Below are 19,188 nucleotides of genomic sequence, written 5' to 3' on the forward strand. Positions count from 1 at the left end.
AATAAATAAAAATAAAAATAAAAAAGAGACATAACTGTGTTAATTCACATAATAAAAACCATAATACAATACTTTTACAATAATGGCAAAGAATACTTCCTTTTGCATGTACCAAAATTAGCCAGGTGTGGTGGCGCTCGCCTATAGTCCCAGCTACTCAGGAGGCTGAGGCAGGAGAAATGCTTGAACCCAGTGAGCCGAGATCACACCACTGCACTCCAGCCGGGCAACAGAGCAAGACTCTGTCTCAAAAAAAACAAACAAACAAACAAACAAACAAAAAAAAAAGTCTGGTGGAAAGGAGTGGCCAGAGACCTACATATTGGATAAGGCAAATGAAATCTAACAAGCAACTGGGCAGAGAGGGCAGTGAGAGATGCCAGTGAGAAAGCACACATTCGTATGCTTCTCAAGACTGCTTTTGGAGGAGCCACAGATCAAATGTGCGTGTGTGTGTTGCATCTGAATACATCTTCAGCTCACATTATTGTCAAGCCTTGATGCGGCTGTATCTTATTTAACCAGTACATCAGAGAATGAGCTAACTGAAGTTTAGTGTGTAAAGCTACAATACTGTTAAGATTGTTTAGTGTGTAAAGCTACAATATTGTAAAACAATCTTGTAAAGCTACAAGATTGTTAACAATAGTGTTAAGATGGTGTCACATATTCTGCTTTACAAAACAAATACTCACCAGATATTGTCACCAAGACATTCAAGCCCTCAAGTACGTCCATTTGTTGAAATCGTCTTCGGTTAATCAGAGGATAGACCTTCCCTTGGCCACTTCTGTCCAGCAGCATCAGGCCACTCTCTGTACCCACTAGCAAATTCACTCCTGTTTCAGGGACACAGAAAGGCCTCAATTTTATGCTATGCTTGGCAAATCCCCAGGTTGTATAGAAAGGATAACATCATCTATTTGGAAAAAAGTGCAGCTTCCTTAATTCACCCAGAAGAAGAAATCTTTAAAATAGTGGTTAAATAGTTAAAGTAAATAATCCTGTAACACATCACCATGTAGCATTGATGCTGACATATTTAAACATAAGAAAGGATAAGGGAAAGAAAAAGAAACCCTTATCCCATCAATTTCCTTCATAATCCATTAGTTTCTAATTCTTCCTCAGTTCCTCGAGAATGTTATATGCTGATTATTTCCTGTCTTTACAGATTCTATGTCTAATTAGCCACATCACACATTTGAACAAATCTTCACCTGATACCATGATCTCTTTGTGCTTCCTTATCTTTCATTGGCAAATCTCTGGAATGGGCCACATACAGCCCTCAAATCCTTAACAGCTTATGATTTGGCTTCCATCACTCATGTTTAAGCTTTTCTTAAAGATTACTTTCCACCACCATCAAGAAACAACTGCACTCAGTTCTCCTGTCCCTCCATTTCTTAGGACTATCAAAATATTGTGATCTCCCCATGTGACTCACCCTATTTCTCTAACCTTGTACTGTCACAGTCTCCACACTCTTCTGCTGTGATGTGACATCTCCTTCCTTGTTTCCACACCTGCCCTCTGCTTCTTCAGTGGAGACATTTCCACTGCTGTCCATCTGGTGACACACACACACCTGTGTGTGAGCGTGCCTCAAAACTAGTGACTCCTAATTCCACTCTGCTACTTTGCCTCCTGCTTTCCACCCACTGCAGATCTCTACTGAAACTAGCCTCATGACTTTTGCTATTTCTATCAACAGCTCCCAAGCTGCTCTGCAAAACTAGCTAAAACTGGCCACTAGAGCCAGAGAACACCTCATCTCTGTGCCTACTTTCCCTTTCCTCTGCTCTCACAATTGTTCAGGCTTTGGCAACCTTGTACGTGATGGATACAGACCTTAATTAAGGTTGTTAAAGGAGCTTCTCTCCACTTTCTCATGATGTACAGCCAATCAATCCTAATCTTGCTAAAATACTCAAGTTATGACTACCTTCAAAAACTGCACATTCCATGTAGAAATTGTCCCAAAGGCCTTGGGCTGGCATCTAAGACTGATGACCGCCTGACCAAAGCACTTCTCCCTCTTGATCATTCATGTATTTCTCCAAATGCTCTTGTTCCTTGATCTAGAACCTTCACTGTCAGAATCACCTTTGTAACATGTAGCACAGACGACCTTACATTCCTAGGGAATTGGATACATATATGTATGTGCTGATTTCCTCAGTCATAAACTCACCAAGACAAGGAATAAAGTATTTGTGTAGAGGGAGTGAGGGGGAAGAATATCATGGCACATACACGTATGCCCACACCCTATTTCCAGATAATTTGAAATAAATAATTGTGACGGCACTGAGAGAACAACCCTCCTAGAGCTGTCTCTCAGTTCGTGCCTGGTCCTTATAGAGTTGACCGAGTTGGGATTATCCCAACATTTGGAGGAGAGTATCTACCCAAGCAATGCTTGTGGGGATACTGATTTAATGCTTAGAGATTAAAAAAAAAAAAAATGCTGTACAACTTAAAGAAAATATTTAAATATGTAATATGCGATTCATTTTCATACAATTTTATTTTTGAGGTTGGCCATTCTGCCCTGACTATATCTGTGTCAAGGTGGAACTTATTTGAATATTATGCTTAGTGTTTTCCCTGCATATATCTAGGCAAGTTGATCTAAAACAGCTTAGAAATTATTGGCAGAAAAGACAGATATTTATTGATAGAACTGCTGCCACACAGAAACCATTTCAAAGGTTCTATTTTACACAATATTTTGTTACTTTCCTGGTCAATCTTCAGTATCAAGTAGATTTTTTTAAACTCCTGTGTCAAGAATCTGATAATAACTACACAAAATATGAGCCTTGTGAAGAAATACTATTTGCATTTCTAAAAAAAACATATAAACATCAACCTCAAGATTTTACATTGAGAAGGAATGAGGGAGTAACAAGATAAGCTGAAGACACTTTTCAAAACACAAAAGCTGAAGGTATTGTGGCACTTACACTCTATCATCTACTTCTCCATGATATATTTCCAAGTTGTATAATTGTACAGCTGTATAATTTTATAAAGTACTGAATGCTCATAGTCAAAAGAATACAGTCACTGTAAAGTCCTTGGAAATTACGAGCATGAAAAATGAAAAATACTGGGTTGCCTGTTGCAGTAAGTTTTTATAAATATACTTCTCCAACATTTCCACTGCTAGATATGATTGAATTTTATAGTGAAAACTGTCAACCTCAGGGTTCAGGGGTACAATGTACACTACTGAGTATAAAGTGCACTATTTGGGTTGAGAGTTACACTAAAAACCCAGACTTCATCACTATACAATATATCCATGTAACAAAACTACTACTAAAAATTTATTCAATAAAAGTAAAATGGAGATTAATCATTCCAATATTTGACAGTTAAAATGAGTCAAGCATATACGTGTGCCACACCAGTCTGCATATGACAGGAGACGGGCATCACAGAAGTCTTCCATCCTGTCTATCCACAAACTATTCAAAGCAGTACTTCTCTAAAAGACCAGCCACTGCTCAGAATAAAAATGAAAGTGTTAGAGGAGTGGCTAGACACCTACCCCATAAGGCAGCACACAGAATTTCAGAGTTAAACCTCTTCTTGTATTTACGAATCTCTGGGGTATCACTCTGTGGCCTAGTGTTGGTAGGATTCACATTGACCACTGAGCCTTTCCGGGTAGGATCTTGCCTTATGGCTTCCGGTCTCATCCCATCACAGGAAAATCCCACTGAAACACAATACATTTGAAATTATTTTCTGTACACACACACACCATGCCTGCCTCCCTCCCCCAGTACACTTCAAGTAAATATTCATGTGGTATAACCAACACTTTGTCAGAGAGAAGAAATCTGTAAGCAATATATATGGAAAAAGGAAATGGACTCTGCAGAGCATTGCAAATAAGGCAATCCAACTGGGATGGGAAGTTTCTGTACCTGAGGTCTGTGCCTGTGAACAACCAGCTACACCTAAGCCACTCAAAAGAGCAACTCAAAGATAAAGTCCCATTTGTTAGCTGCTTTCTTGTTGCTACTGTACTTACCCACAGAAGTCACTGTTGTTCCACTAGATGGAGAAATCTGTAGTAATCTGGGGTCTATAAAAGGTGTAAAGGAGGAGGAAGATTTGTGTTTCTGGAGTGTGCTACTAGCGGACTGAGTCTGCAATGTAAATTTCAATGTTATTAATACAACTGGCATTTTAAAAATGAACATTAAAAATATACATTTCAATTCACTTCTACGTTGCACTAACTATTTCCCAATACTTTGCTCTATTTCTCTTGCATCATTACCCCAAAAAATGCTCTGCAGGGAGCTTCCACATGGCATAGCAACCCTCAGGGCAGGCTGCTTTACCTGGAACCACTGCAGGAGCCATATCTCTACCAGAGACATTGCTCATCTACAAAGCGGTGCTGCAAGCTACCAATGAAATCTATGCTTCGTGTGCCTAGCTTTAAAACAAATTAAGTAAATACTTATAATGAAACTCCTAAAGGAGGTGAATTGGTCTATCTCAATTCACCAATTTCTGAATTTATTCTCCTACCCAAAAGAGTCCAAATAATCTATGCTGGAATATTGGCAATTATTAATAATTCTAGTTATTTTAAATTGAGCCTCTTGCCAGAAAGCTACAGAAGCTTTGGCTACTGTTGTTTTAGGTGCATCACCATTAAACCCATACCAAATGGGGACTCATTAGTGAAAGTGTAAATGACAAAAGAAGGCACATCCTTTTGATCTTTTAGGAGCACTAGTGTTTTGGTTAATAATGTAACTTAAGACAAAAAAAACACAAAGAAAGTGAAACAAATTGTTAAGTGGAAATGTAATGACAAGTAAAAACAAAACAAACAGAAAAATAAATTTGCCGGTTTAGTGAGTTAAGGGTTATAGTAAAATACTGCACATTAGAGCGAAATGGAGCAAAGTTTAAAATATAAATATAAGGAGGAATGTGAGTGTAGGTGGGAAATAGATCTCAGGAGAAAAAAGGAACATGTCTGATCAAGTGCTTTTGTCCTGTACCATTGAACCCTCCATGGACACCGAGAGTCACCATGTCCTAGAGCCCATGCCCTCTCCGAAGCTTCCCACCTGAACATCTGTCCCCTGGCAGCTTCCCTCCCTGTGCCATGAGTCAGTGGCCAGTCCAGTCGATGCCAAGCCTGTCTAGGAAGCAGCTGACTTGCCCCTGCTCCTCAGAAGGAAGGATTTTTCTGATTCTTTCTAACCTCCCTCAACTGGTAGATAAAGGCACTGAAACCAAATCTTCCGTGGAATCAAATCACTTGTTTAATTCAATACGGGTGCTCAAGTGAGCTACGTCACTACTACCCTGTTCAAAGAGCAAAGAATCACCCAGACTGAGCTAACACCCAGACTGAGCACCACAACCAAGCCTTCAAAGGAGCACACAGATTTCCCACACAAAATTTTAAATTAAAAACAAGCTCAAACCTTTGCCCTTCTTGCTTAACATCCTAATTTTTTCTAGGTTTCCCAAAAATAATTTGGCTTCCAAACCACTGAGTGATTATAAATTTCAAAGGACGAAATCCTTAATAGGGTTGGTGAAAACAAGTAAGAGTAATCAACCAACAACCACCCCCAAAACAAGGAAAAAAAAAAAAAACACCAGCTCTGTTTGAAAGAGATTCCTGTACAGGATAACAAGTTTGTCCAGATAAGGCCAAGCCTGCTGAACCGAATCTTCCTATATTTTATTTATTGGATAAAAAGAATGAAAAGGGCAGATTCCACAAATGACTATAAGAATTTCATGTCAAATACATAATATGGATCTGAGGACACAGCATTTTATTTAGACTTTAAAAAAAAAAAAAAACTAGATAAAGAAAGCCATGCAACTATACTTATCTAGAGAACAGTAAACAGCGAACTGGCAAGTTTTGGGGAGCTGATCTAGGGTTAAGGGGTTTATATGCAGATCTGAAACATGTTACTTGGGGTTGGGGAGAAGGGTAGGTGACAGAGAAAGCAGGGTGGGAAGGGAAGGGGTGAGGGTGTTGGAAAGGTCTCCTTTGCAAACTAACTCCTAGGCAGTGCTGGTCTAACCCCAGGAAAGCAGCCAGCTGTGGTGCGAGACATACCTCATTAGCAGTGAGCTTGTCCTGGGGTGTCTGTGGGGACATGGTGGGTGTCGGCTGGCTGGAGGATGGGGAGGAGGAGGTGGAGGAAGTGGAGGAGGAATGGCTTTGCTGTAAGAGATCTGGCAAGAGGTGAATGCGACCGGCAAAGCCATTGCTCTCATGATGGCTGGCACGCTTTTGGTCAACTGTACTCTGTAGAAAAAACAGGCACACTTGTCTCGCTCAAGCGCAGCTAAAATTGCCTATGGCCCTATTGATAACTGCTTTGTTTAAGGTGCTGTGTGACTTATAAATTCTGCTAAATTACCAAGGAAAAACCAAAGGAATTAGCCTGAACTGCTCACACTTCCTCATCAAATGCCTAACTTGAGCCAACAGAATTCAAAGTACCTCATCTGGTGGCTGCGCGACTCGAGCAGTGAGCGTTTAATCTGGTTTATCTGTTGCACTAGCTTCTGTTACCAAAACCAGTATCCTTTTTTTTTTTCTTTTTAAATCTTTCTTTGTAAAGCTCCAGAAAGTACCTGTGGATTCTCTGAATCCTGGTCTTTTCCATGTTCTTCCTACTTTCCATCCGAATGCATTGCCATAGCATGAAACACAATTAGGGCAAAGTCCAAAATACTAAATAGATGCCCTGTTCTATTTAAATGAGAAGCGCATCACTTTAATTAAGTCTAAGCTAAGAAACGAACAGACAGTTAAAAAGCTTAGTGATCCAAACTGAGCATATCTGAGTGGCACATATTTAATTATTCAACAAGTAAGAAAACTAACATTTTGGAACATAGAAGAGAAACCTCCCGAACTCTTCTGCTCTCCGAGTCTCTGGGCCTGTGATGAGGCTCGTCCTGCCTGCCTCACCCGCTCCCGCTGTGGCACTGCAGACACTCAGAGCCAAGCGTGCTCTGCAGAGCCAAGGTAGTTACTCTGCCAGACTCCAGACCTGCTTCCTCACTCTGCGAGCCTGTTTAAGGCCTCCCTGTGGCTTCTCTCCCACTCAGACATAGACTGTGAGACTCAGCGCGGTGCTTGAATGAGGGCTGCCGCAGACATGCAGAGGAGCAGCGATGTGGGGTGGAGACTACTCGCTACCTTCCGGGCATGCAGTACACACCTGCCTCCCTAGCCCCCGACACTTGACACTTGACCCTCTGGGACTTGTTAACATGAAAACAGATGATGATGGAGAAACAGCATGAGTGAGTGAATGAGCAAGTGGGTTAATGACCACAGGAGAAGCTCAGCCTCTGACGACAGAGAAGACACGGGTACCTGGCGGACGATTAGAGTGCCCTCCTTGGATGGGGTCATGGCCGGCTCACTTTCTACATCATCATGGACAATCATGGTTTTCACAGATTCCGTTTCACCATTGCTCAAATTCAGAGATGACCTACGGAGGCAAAATCCAGAAGTGAAAGGCCTTCATCTCTGGAGTCAAGGAGATCCTGTTTAGGCTTTCTGCCTTCTCAAAATCAAAACATGAGAGGAGGCTACCGGTATAAAGCCTCCTCCAAAAAAGCAACTGCTTAGCTTTCTCCCTTTAACAAAGAACTTCCTTCCAGTGCCATTTGTTTCTAAGCAAAAACTTAGAATGAGTAATTACAGCTAATTAAAGTAGTTATATCAAACTGAAATTTCCCCTGGATCATATATCCTCCAATCAAAAGGAAAAAATAAAGTACACGCTGGGGTGCTGGGGAAGCACTGACACATGCACACACCAACGAAGAGAAGGGGAAACACAAGGCGGCCTGCTGCTGAATCCATGAGAACTACAGAGTAAGTGCTCATGGGGTCACGCAATAGTCTAGGATCAACTGGGTCCCAGCGGAAAGCAGGCTCTGAGAGAATACTTTCATCCTCTCTAAAAGAGGCCAGGGACTGACGCTGCTCTGGTGTCCTCTGGTCCCGAGGTGGACTCGTCGGCCCCTTCCTGCTCCACATCGTCGTCCTCCTCATCCGTCGTCCCCGACTCCTCACTGGATGAGGAGTAGTCCGTCACTTTGTGAGGGGGCCGTACATCTTCCACCGCTCGAAGCTCTTTGGCCAGTGCGGTCAGATCCTAAAGCAAAGGACAGAAAAGAGAGAGTTAAGTAAGGCAACGGGGGTGCAGGGACAGGAGAAGATGACAAGTTCTTTAACCATAAACTGCCACAATGTCAGTTTTGTAAGACTTTTGTAGAGTAGTTACCCAGTTTCATAAGAAAGTGAGCTCCTACGGCTTTTAATAGAAAAAACCAAAGAAAGTCAAGAGAGAGATAAAAAAAAACAGAAGACAGCAAAAAAGGTCAAAGATGTCATAATACAGTTCAAATCCCATGACAATAAAAACACACGATGATCTGCTCATGATAAGCTCACAGTATTGTTGTTGTTTTTCAATATGAGGTAAAATTCTAGATCAACAAATGTATATACACAGACCCTGGGCTTTGTTGTAAGGACATCTCCCTATATGACGAAGTCTTCTTTAGACTTAGCAACGCTCTAGTTAAACAGGCCTGATATAAAAGGTTTTGAGGGACACATTTTTATTTTACTTCAACTTTTATTATTAAAACTTCAACGCTCTAAGGTTTAATTTTAATAAATGTTTATAGTTACTATTTGTAGGATATTTATGAAATCTTAATAAACATTAATATTTTACTATAATCAACATTTTAAGTTTAATATTTTATTAATAAAAGTTGTAGAAACATAACTTTCCTCCCACAACTCTTTAAATCAGGCCTATTTAACTAGAGGCTTGCTTTCTGGACTGCCCCCTTTAAAGAAGACTTTGTCATACAGGCATGTGTCTTTTCACCAAAGCTCAAGGATCTATGTATATACATTTGCTGATCTAGAATTTTACCTCACACTGAAAAACAAAAAAAACAAAAAACTTCAAACCTACATTACAATGAAAGAGGAGTGAAGTGAGCACCAGGATGCCATTTACATCTCACTTCACTGACTGTTCACGACCTGCCACTTTCATGGACAAGTCCGAGACACATGAAGAGACAGTGGCAACCCTGAGTGCGGGGGACAGGAGGCTGTGGGCGTCCCTATCGCCCTCCTTCAAGCCTTACCACATCTCCCTGTAACACCACCTATGAACGGGAATATCCGAAAGAAAAGAAACCAGTAGTGGAATTTGTTCAAAAGGCTTCGTTTCCCTTTACTCTTCCACACTGAGATATTCTTAAGATTCCATCAATCCACCAAATAATAATTTTCAAGAGTGATTACTATTTATACTCCACATTTTCATACGAAACTCCAAATTCATCTTTTTTGGGGAATTTTATTTAAAAGTAACCACTTTTTTAAAAGGCAGTCTATGTAACTCTTTTTGTCTTTTATTTCTAGCAGTTCCAACTTGGTTTTCTTTCTTTTTTTTTCCCCCACAGTTGAGAATATTTCTTTTCTTTGAGCTTGAGCCTCTGAAATTACAGTGACTGGACTCTGAGTCTTGCTATTATTATTTCGTGGTTATAGCTGCAGCTTTTTAAACAGTTAGTCAAAAAAGCTACATTTAATAACAATAAATACAGCAAATGTTATGTTAAGAAAGCTGGAGTAAAGTTTAAGGTTTTTATATTCCAGAACAGAACAAGAAGTCAAGTTGAGGAAGGAGCAGGACCGCAGCCTGAATACAAGCTGAGCTGACAGGCGGTCGGAGTGCTGCTCTGAGGCAGAACTTTTCAGAGATGGCGCTTACCACTTCGCCCTTCAGTACAGCGCAGTTTCGTGTAGTCCGAGAAGCCATCGTTGATGAGGAATGCACAGTACAAGGAAGCATGGGAGAAAGAAGGGGAGAGGGAGAAGTACAGAAATCAGTTCAAGCAGGAAATGAAAACTCTTGACAGGCTTAAAATTCCGCAAAGTGTGCACAATTACATGGTCAGGTAACATCAGAGGGATTAAAAGAGAAGGGTGAGGAGCAGTCACCCCAGGTACCAAAAAGCAGAAGGTAGGCAACCAGTGAGTTTAAGAAGGTGATTTTTTAAAACTTACTCTAAAAGCCAGTATTGTAAATGCCGAACCAGAATAAATAAAGGTTAATGCCAAGAAAGAGATAAAAAACCTTTTCTTTTGTATTTTTTTAAAAACATCAGTTTCCTTAGAAGGAAGTTTCACTAAATAAAAACTATACTTTGTTCTGCATTATTTTGTAAGGCTGACTGTACACCAAGTGTATGGCTGGAACAATAGAACATAAAGTTTCACCCACTTGAGACTTTATGCAGGGAAAGCAGATGACACCAATGGAAAAGGGAACAAATACGTCTGGGGTTTAGGTCATTCCTTATAATTCCTCAACTCTGTGAGGGGCCCTCGCAGAAGAGACTGCAGGCCTCTCAACCACCTATTTTTAATAGAAAGATCGCATTCAAGTCTGAAATAAGTAAAACTGATTTTGCACAATCCTTACAGCAGGCTTGAGGGGTCTGAAAACTTCTTTTTTATCTTCAGGTTTTTTCACTGCATTTTCCAGACGCTGAGATGGAGAGCCTTCAGACTTGGATGACGCTATTGGGTTTAAAAGGGACAAGATGGACGGACACATATCAACATATGGATGTGTATTACGAAGCTGCCCTGCCCACCCCGCCCATTCCTGTCTGCCCATTCATGGCAGGCTCTCCACATGCAGGTATGAACTACAGAGCAGAGAGAGCCCAAGGAGGGCTCCAGCAGCCTTCCTAACTCTTTTACTTAAACCCTCCATCATCACACTCACTTTGACACGTGTTCACAATGTATACCTTGTCACAGTATGTCAGTAATACAATAGAGGGAATATTCACTCATCTATTACGAGTACATTAAAATAACCAATACTGATGACAGTATAGGCTCTGCAGCCCAGACCGTAAGAAATGGGTTCAAATCCTAACTCACAAATTAGCCCATTACCTTGGAAAAGTTAGTTAATCCCACTAAATTGTAAAGCACTCACAGTGCTAGGTATATATAAAGCTCTCAAAATTTAGCTCCTTTATGATTAAAACCAGGATGACTATTATTGTCACTAGCAACCTACGCTAAAACATTGTTTTGTGATGTGTGGCTACACACAAACCACAGATTAAGACGAACTTCCAATATATGGATCACAGCCCAAAACATTAGCAGGGAAAAGGCAAAGGAAAGGCAGCCTACATCTCACTCTGAAGCGTTCCCCGGAGCCACTCTGAGACCCAGGGTGAGACCCGGGCTGGGATCCTGAGTTGCTGGACCCTGAGGAGCTGCCACTGCCAGGTCTGGGCACCAGCTTCTCCACTCTCTCCCACAGAAGCCTGGGCTCAATACTGCTGTGAGAAAAGAGGAAGTGAGAACAGCTAATGCATCATCTCGAGATGCAGTACCATCGTGTGTCCATCCAATGTCTTTAAAATGTAGGGACGAGAAAAACAGTCTATAAACAGCATTCAACATTAAATTCACCAAAAGATAAAATGACATTATTCATGGATTTTATCTCATATATTTTAGTTTGTATGCTAAATGATATCCTACCATTAGATCTAAAATCATCAGGTGTGAGATGTAATGCTACTGTTCAGTATAGAAGTAGCAACATTTCTGTCACAGCTACATGCCAGTTCTTAACATTAGGAAAATACTCCATATATTTGTATAATTATATGCATAACTATATTCTGTTTCTAGGCTGCTGCTCTTACCTGCCTGCTGCTGTTCTCAAAAACTGACACTTACAAAGAACAGTCCTTTGTATGGGCTGTTGGAAATGGTACAGAAAAAGCATGGACTGGGATAGATTTCCTGCCATGGATGAACCCAAAGCACACATGTGCTAGGTAAGGATTAATGACACAGACTTGGTCACAGAAGAACACCACAGTCCCCCTACCACTAGCAGTGCTGAGGATTCTGTGCAGCTTTTGGGCCATCATCCATCTGACACTTCAAGTCAGACCAAGGTTCCATGTGCAGAAGGCTAACTTTAGAGGTTCAGTGATGATCAAGATATAAAACATTCAATATAATCACCTTTTCTTCCCTATGATAGTGCTGGTCAATGAAGCTTTCTGTTATGATGAAAATGTTCTATATTTGAGCTGGATAATATCATAGCCACTAGCTACATGTGGCTATAGAGCTCATGAATATACCCAGTGCACTGCAGAATGAAGTTCCCACTGTATTTCATTTTAACTAAATTTAAACTTTAATTTAAATTTAAGGAAACTTCTGTAGCTAATTGTACTGGATAGAGCAGCTCTAGAACCTAAAAAGGATATTATTTGGTTAATTCACTTGCTTACTGCAGACCGTCAGTCAACCAGTGACTTCTTCAGTAACCTGTTTGTGATTTCTGTTTTATGCCACAGGCCTTACAACGTCCCTTAGATGAAAAGCTCCCTCTGATCACAGTTCTCTTAGAACCTCTCCCCCTTCCCTGGTGCTCCCTCCATTTACTCATACAGAGAAAAGTAGTTTAAATTTCAGAGTTACTATATTAATGCACGTCCGGATTCAAACCCACTTTTTACTACACATCAACTTGATGCCATCCACGCTGATGGATTTTATGGCAGCTTTTCCTTTTATAACTAACAATCTCCTTGCCCCAGAACTTCTGTGTTTAAGAGCATTTTTATGAAACAGACAATGTAAGGCTGTGGTAGACCGCACAGGAGGCCTGTTCTCAGCGCTCACTTGTCTTTTACCTGGTGGAGTTTCTCTGTCCTGCCTGGCTATTCTGCTGCCCACTGCCCTGCAGTGGGGAATCTCGACGGGACAGAACAGGGGAACGAGATGTTGTTCTCACAGGAACCTTTAAGTAGAAAATATAGCAATTAAATTATTGAAAACATGAGAGGAAAAAAAAAAATATTTCCCAACCAAAATATATTTTTAAAGCAGTCCTAATATTTAAAAGCAGTCCTTCCTATCACCTCCACTCCCCATCCCCACTCCTTCCCTGGTCCTTCACTGATACATACAATCAGAGAGAAAATTTAGTCACAGGCATCCAAGAAGCCAGTACAAACAGCCTTTCTATGCTCCTGTAACATTTAAATGATGTTTGGACTGAAGCTTGGTAGCAGGGACATACAAAGCATTTGCTGAGATAATGTGAGAATCAGGAAATAAGCTCAAAGAAACCAAACAATGGTCTATAAATGGATTGGCAGGAAGCAAAGACTGGCAGGAAGCAAGAAAATATTCAGAGGAAGCAAATTCCAAATGAGGAAAAATAAATTGACATTGGCTCTTTGTTTAATTTCACCATTATGTAAACACAAAAACAAAACAAAATCCCCTACATTTAAAAGAAAATAAAATTTTCTTATAAGACCTTTTCTAAAATTTTGACATTAATATTGCAAAACTACATAGCTTCTGCATAAACATACAGAAAACTGCTAAAATAGATTATGAATTTGTTTAAGAAGCCAATTCTTTGTAGACTTACTCTTACATCATTTTGCTGCCTTATTTAGCGTTAACAACAGTAAAACGCTAACTGGCCACTGGCTGAATAAAATTGTCTAACTATGGAACTTTATCCTCACCATTAAAAAGTCCCTTTGAAATTTCAATGCCCCTTTAAATTTGGTAAAGTTGCATACCCATAATTAAAATAAATAATCTTAAAAAAAAATAACAAAAAAGAAAAAAGCAGCACACATCTGTCTTTCTGCTCCTTACCCTTGGAGGCACCTCGTCACTGTCTGATCTAGACCAAGCCTTTTGGGTAGGGTCAGGCGTCTCTGACTTAGAGTCAGAGCTCTGACTGAGCACCTCACTGCGGGAAGGTGGACATGGGTCCTGAGAACGAAGATGGTGGTGTGCAAATTTGGGAGGAGAAGGGTCACTGAAGGAATGGGATCGCGAGACAGGGGAAACATTGTTCTTGAGAGATGCCAGGTGGGACCACTGTACCTTACAAGAAAACAAAACACAAAACATTCAATGCGTTCTGCATAAAACTGGCTTTTCTGGTCAATACCAAATCCAAAGCAGGAACTGGCAGAGGCAGAATACACACCGGGGTGGTACAGTGTTAGGTCAGCCACGCAGTGAAACAGTTACACTTCAAAGTGAAGAAGTGGTCTAGGAACACAGTATGTAGAAAAGAACACATGTACATTTACAAGGAAAACTCTTTGTAATATCCAGACAAACATTACAGATAGCAGTTAATGTGAAGACTTTTTTTCTTTTCTTTTCTTTTTTTTTACAAAGAGGCTTTCAGAGCCCAAAGTGGGTATGATGTGTTGCATGCACATCCATGTCAAAGCAGAGACTGAAAAGGCAGAGACAGGCAGAAAAATCGTAAGATAAAGGGCGCTGCCAAATGTGCAAACCTACCTAGCCATCCTCACATTACCTGCAGTGTCAGATTTAACACCAGACTGAGTAACAAAATGGCACGTTCAATGAGCAAAGACAAACCCCTCACGTTTTGATAGACTGTGTCTCAACAACAGCTAAGTTTTCAACTACACCAACAATTTTTCTTATTTTTCCCAAGTCTACAAACACCCATAACCTAGGTATCTCCATATACTTTCATATTAGTGATGAAAATAAAGAACTGTGATTTCTTTAAAAACATTCAGTACCATGGATTCCCTGAATTGACTATTGTTGGAGTATTCCTTCCACTTGGGAAATTACAAAAATATGACAATTACTTGTCAACTGAGTTCATCTGGTTGCTTCTAAATTGGGAAAATGATCTCTGAAAAAATCCATAAAATATTTTCATTAAATTATGTTTTACTGTTCCAAAATAATTGTTCAATATGGCAATTGAAAAAATGATGGCTACATATCCATTACATCAATGTACTTGACAAAAACTGAAAATACTAAATCAATTTGTTCAACCTTTCCGAACACAAGATGTGAAATTAGTTCTGGTGTATGATTTCTACAATATACAGGTGAGAGATTTGTATAATACCAGATATTGGTATAATCCCAGACTTCTAAAATGTTTAAGATTTTCAGAGGTAAAGCATGTAATTCAAAGTATTACCTGAAATTATAATCAAAAATGAGCTTTAAAATAGAGTCCTACATGAGAAAAGTTTCCCCCAAAGAATGAACAGGAGAAGGAAATGGGAGACTCTTTCTAGGTACTACACAAATTCATAACAAATGCAAAAATTAGTATAGATAATTCAGAAACTCCTATTTTCTAAACTATTAGTGGCCAAATAAAGATTCTCCACTTACGGCAAGTTTAATTTGCAGTGTGAAAACTTTTATCCTCTGATCTTCAAAAGCAGTGTAAAGTTGTTAAAGAACACGAGTCCTCAGACCTATTCTAGTAGTCTCTCTTCTCTTCCCTTTCTAATTGTGTCCATTTACCCTCTCCTGCTTTCCTCTTTCCTTTCTATCCCCTCCTTTCTGGAGCTGCCCATCTGTTAGCTCTCCTCGGACTCAAAAAACTGCTTGGTCTCGTGGAAATACTCACTCACCCTCACATACCCCTGGCCTCAGTCCTAGCTATTCTTTCTTTTTAAGATGGAGTCTCACTCTGTCACCCAGGCTGGCATGCAGTGGCACTATCTCAGCTCAATGCAAGCTGCAACCTCCACCTTCTGGGTTCAAGCTATTCTCCTGCCTCAGCCTCCTGAGTAGCTGGGATTACAGGTGCCCGCCACCTCGCCCGGCTGATTTTTGTATTTTTAGGAGAGACAGGGTTTCGCCATGTTGGCCAAGCTGGTCTCAAACTCCTGACCTCAGGTGATCCACCCGCGTTGGCCTCCCAAAGTGTTGGGATTTCAGGTGTGTGCCACTGTGCCCGGCTTTTTTTTTTTTTAAACTCCTCCATCCTGCAGATCCCACAGTTTCCTGCCGCAAGAACATAAACTTGTCTCCCACACATGCAAACACCAGTGAAAAATAAACTCAAGCATAAGAACTTGTTCCTAACATTCTGGATTACAGAGTGGCAAGTGGGAAAATGTCTAAAAGTCAGTAATTTTCAGCAAGAGAGTAGAAATCGGCATTTTAAGGATCTCTAAGATCTTTAGCCGTAATCTTCATTGCCTGCTCTCCTCTATGGACAGCACTGTGGGTTCTGCTCCAGGCACACAGCATCAGCCCAACAGTTCCCCTCACCTGGCCAAGGCTAGAATGCTGCAGCAGACCCAAGGAGGGGCCACAGCCTTTTCCCCGGCCTATTTCAGAGAAATTCACACCTAATCCGCTAGATCTAAACTTTTTTGGATCTTGAACCTTGTGAGAATCTGATAAAAGGTCATTCCCCCCCACTCCCACAAAAAATACACATTTAAACAAATAAAGACATTTTGCATGGAATTTCAGGGGCATCATCTAAGGCCCATTCATAGGACTGGCCAAGAGCCAGGGATCATCACGTGGTAGAGCACTTACTTTTAAAATACTTCAGAGAAAATTTCTGGCTCTCCCTCTATGTATTTATAATCCCAGTTCTCTAAAAACTAAACTAAAAGATCTTTGTGTTAGAAAAAGGAGGCACTTAACAGCTGTTAGGGCAGGCAAAAAATTACAAGAAATCACTCACTCTAGATACTCTTAATGAGTACACAAAAATCTCAAAAAAAAGAAAAAGGAAAAAAATATTTCCCTATCAACTGAGTGTATGCCTTCTTTTAGTCTAAAGTCACTCCTGCTCATCTCTCTTCTTTTTCAATGTGGTGACAAACTAAACTGTGATACTACAGTAGGCCTGTGGCTCAGCGAGCCGTTGCGTGAGTCTCCTCAACCACAGCAAACTGACTGTTGCTACCTGTGGCTCCGCTGGTCTCTGCAGGGCGGGATGCACAGACTCGGAGTTGCCATTGGAAAAAGACTCTGATCGGGAAGGCACTGGTGGCTCCAATACTCTGCCTGTCTGCTTAGACTGGGCTTCAGGGGAGCTGTGGTTAGTTTTCCTAAATCTATCTTCCACCTGCATCAGAGAATGAGAAGACATAACTCAGTGTTAGTAGGGGAAAAGCAGAAATATCAAAGAAAGTCTAAGAGTGGAAGAAATCTAAAGACAAATGTTCTGTTTTCTTCTGCCACAAGAAAAGAGAGGGGCAGCTGGAAAACAGAAGGTAGATAAAGTAGTGCTAGGATTAGATTCAGGAAAAAGAAAATATTTGTGAAGATAAAAATTAGCAAGGCAGTCTCTAAGCTCTCCTCCTTGCTCAGAATTCTAAGACTGTATATGATGATAAAGTAGAAAAATGTAATCTGTCACAAGCAACTAAACCAACAGACTAAAAAACTATCATCAGAAATCCAGAATGCATTTCACTCCATCAAAAATAAAAGCACTCCAGAACAAACAGAACACTTGTTTCTAGAATCTACTACCTGTGAGGGCAGACACAATAGAAGGCTGCCGCCACCTGTGGGCCAGGATTCAATACCTCTGCAGGCACACCTGTCGTCCACCTCGCACCTCCAAGCAGTCCCCGCTGCAGCCTACTCAGCCTACTCTGAGGCTCTGGCTAGCCCTAACACACCAATCTAGCAGTGCATCTTGACATCTGCAAAGTCAGAAAGTTAAGCCACAGGCACTCTTTAGCTTTATACTAGCTTGGGAGAATAGTTCATCAGACCACTCTTTCATCCACATTTTTAAGAAGGACTGTGTCATGTAATCTTCTTTTTGTTTAGTTCAGTTTCAAGTTCTTCTGAGGCACTCTGGTCCTTTATGGAAAAAGCACTGACTGCATCTGAAACCTTGGGCAAGGCCCTCCACTCCTCTGAAACTCAATTTCCTAGTTAGAAAACGAAGAAACTAGATAATTAGCTAACCTCTATGGCCTGTTCTAGAAATCATATGACACAGTTCTGAAGAGTCATTGTACTGCTTTCCAGAGCAATGTCTAAGTGACAAAGGAAAGAGGATACCTCTCGCGCTCGGTCGGCAGGCTCGTAGTGGACTTTGGGCTCGGGAGCATGGAAGCTTGGCTTGCTCCTTTCCTGCTGCGGTGGTGGCGGCTGCTGCGAGTGCTGCGGGTGCGGCCTCCTATGGTCATGCTGTAGAGACAGGAGATATGCTTGTTCTTGTTGCAACTGCCTCTGGAGCCTCTCTGCCTGCCGGTGCTCCTCCATCTCCCGCCATCGGCACTCCTTGGAGAGGGAGAGGATAACACTAAATCTATGGGACACTGGAGAGCTCGCCTCTTCTCTGGATTTGTTTGGCTTTTTAAAAAAGTGACCATACATTTTCCCTCGGTGTTTTATAAGAAAGCAAAATAGTTGGGATTTTAAATAGCACATTACCTGTGGAAAAATCTCACCGCTGTTGCTAACCATAATTATCATTGGACAGAGTAAGAGATAATTCAATTAAATGTGAGTATTAGTGGTATAGATACTAGGTAAAAATTCTGTGGCATGTACTTTCAACCTACTGCCCTCAGCATTCTAGTGTGTTCACTGAGTGCCAAGTTCTGTTTAAAACCTTGTTGATCTACCAAACAAGAACAATTAACTTATTAAAGAGAAATAAATAAATAAAGACCACGTTGCAATGTGCTACCAATAGGACCATAAAATGGGCATCTCTATTTCAGCCTGGCTGCCCACAGCAAAACCAAAATGGTCTGGTGACCACCACAGCTTGCTCGACTTAGGGGAAGGATGATGGAGCCCTGATGCTACAGAATGAAACAGAGGCGGGGCTTTACCAGTAACATGGCCTGCTCCTGGAGCAGCTGCTGCTGAAGGACTTCCAAGTGCCGCTGCTCCTCTTCTAGCTGTCGCCTGATATACTCCTGTCACACAGAAATCACCCAGCAATCAATTTATCCCAAAGAAAAGCATCAGAACCACCTGAATGGAGCACCAAGAACCATTTGCTCCAATCATCTTTAGTGACAATTCACTTAGTGGTAAATACCTCAAGAAAATCTATTGCTAAAGATTTCTCCAAGAACTTCAAATTGGCCAGTAAGACCTAAGGAGCCTAACAAATGATGATATGTATTCCCATGATATACATGAAGGGATCTAAAAGTATTTCTGTTAGAACACAGCTGTTGCATACAAATGCAGAATTTTAAAAGAGTATGCCATTACTCTTTTAAGGCTGGTAA

At 40.9% G+C, this 19,188-nt stretch overlaps 1 protein-coding gene across 36 annotated transcripts in view; it reads right to left on the bottom strand.

Moving 5' to 3' along the window:
* Positions 1–19,188, bottom strand: part of MAP4K4 (mitogen-activated protein kinase kinase kinase kinase 4) — a 202,435-nt gene that overhangs the window by 14,573 nt on the left and 168,674 nt on the right. For 2 of the 36 annotated variants that reach the window (XM_017864949.1, XM_017864945.1), the window contains exons 14-27: positions 18,781–18,867; positions 17,999–18,220; positions 16,884–17,045; positions 13,805–14,038; positions 12,820–12,926; positions 11,288–11,439; positions 10,557–10,654; positions 9,843–9,851; positions 8,020–8,195; positions 7,403–7,523; positions 6,128–6,319; positions 4,052–4,169; positions 3,563–3,733; positions 696–839 (exon numbers count right to left, since the gene is read on the bottom strand). In XM_017864949.1, the coding sequence (XP_017720438.1) occupies positions 696–839; positions 3,563–3,733; positions 4,052–4,169; positions 6,128–6,319; positions 7,403–7,523; positions 8,020–8,195; positions 9,843–9,851; positions 10,557–10,654; positions 11,288–11,439; positions 12,820–12,926; positions 13,805–14,038; positions 16,884–17,045; positions 17,999–18,220; positions 18,781–18,867 (1,993 nt within the window). The remainder of the gene's footprint in view (positions 1–695; positions 840–3,562; positions 3,734–4,051; positions 4,170–6,127; positions 6,320–7,402; positions 7,524–8,019; positions 8,196–9,842; positions 9,852–10,556; positions 10,655–11,287; positions 11,440–12,819; positions 12,927–13,804; positions 14,039–16,883; positions 17,046–17,998; positions 18,221–18,780; positions 18,868–19,188) is intronic. The other 34 variants (XM_017864961.1, XM_017864960.1, XM_017864955.1 and 31 more) reach the window with 29 other exon arrangements.

The sequence above is a fragment of the Rhinopithecus bieti genome, unplaced genomic scaffold (assembly GCF_001698545.2).
Source record: "Rhinopithecus bieti isolate Rb0 unplaced genomic scaffold, ASM169854v2 scaffold_76666, whole genome shotgun sequence".
In the NCBI taxonomy this organism is placed as follows: Eukaryota; Metazoa; Chordata; class Mammalia; order Primates; family Cercopithecidae; genus Rhinopithecus; species Rhinopithecus bieti.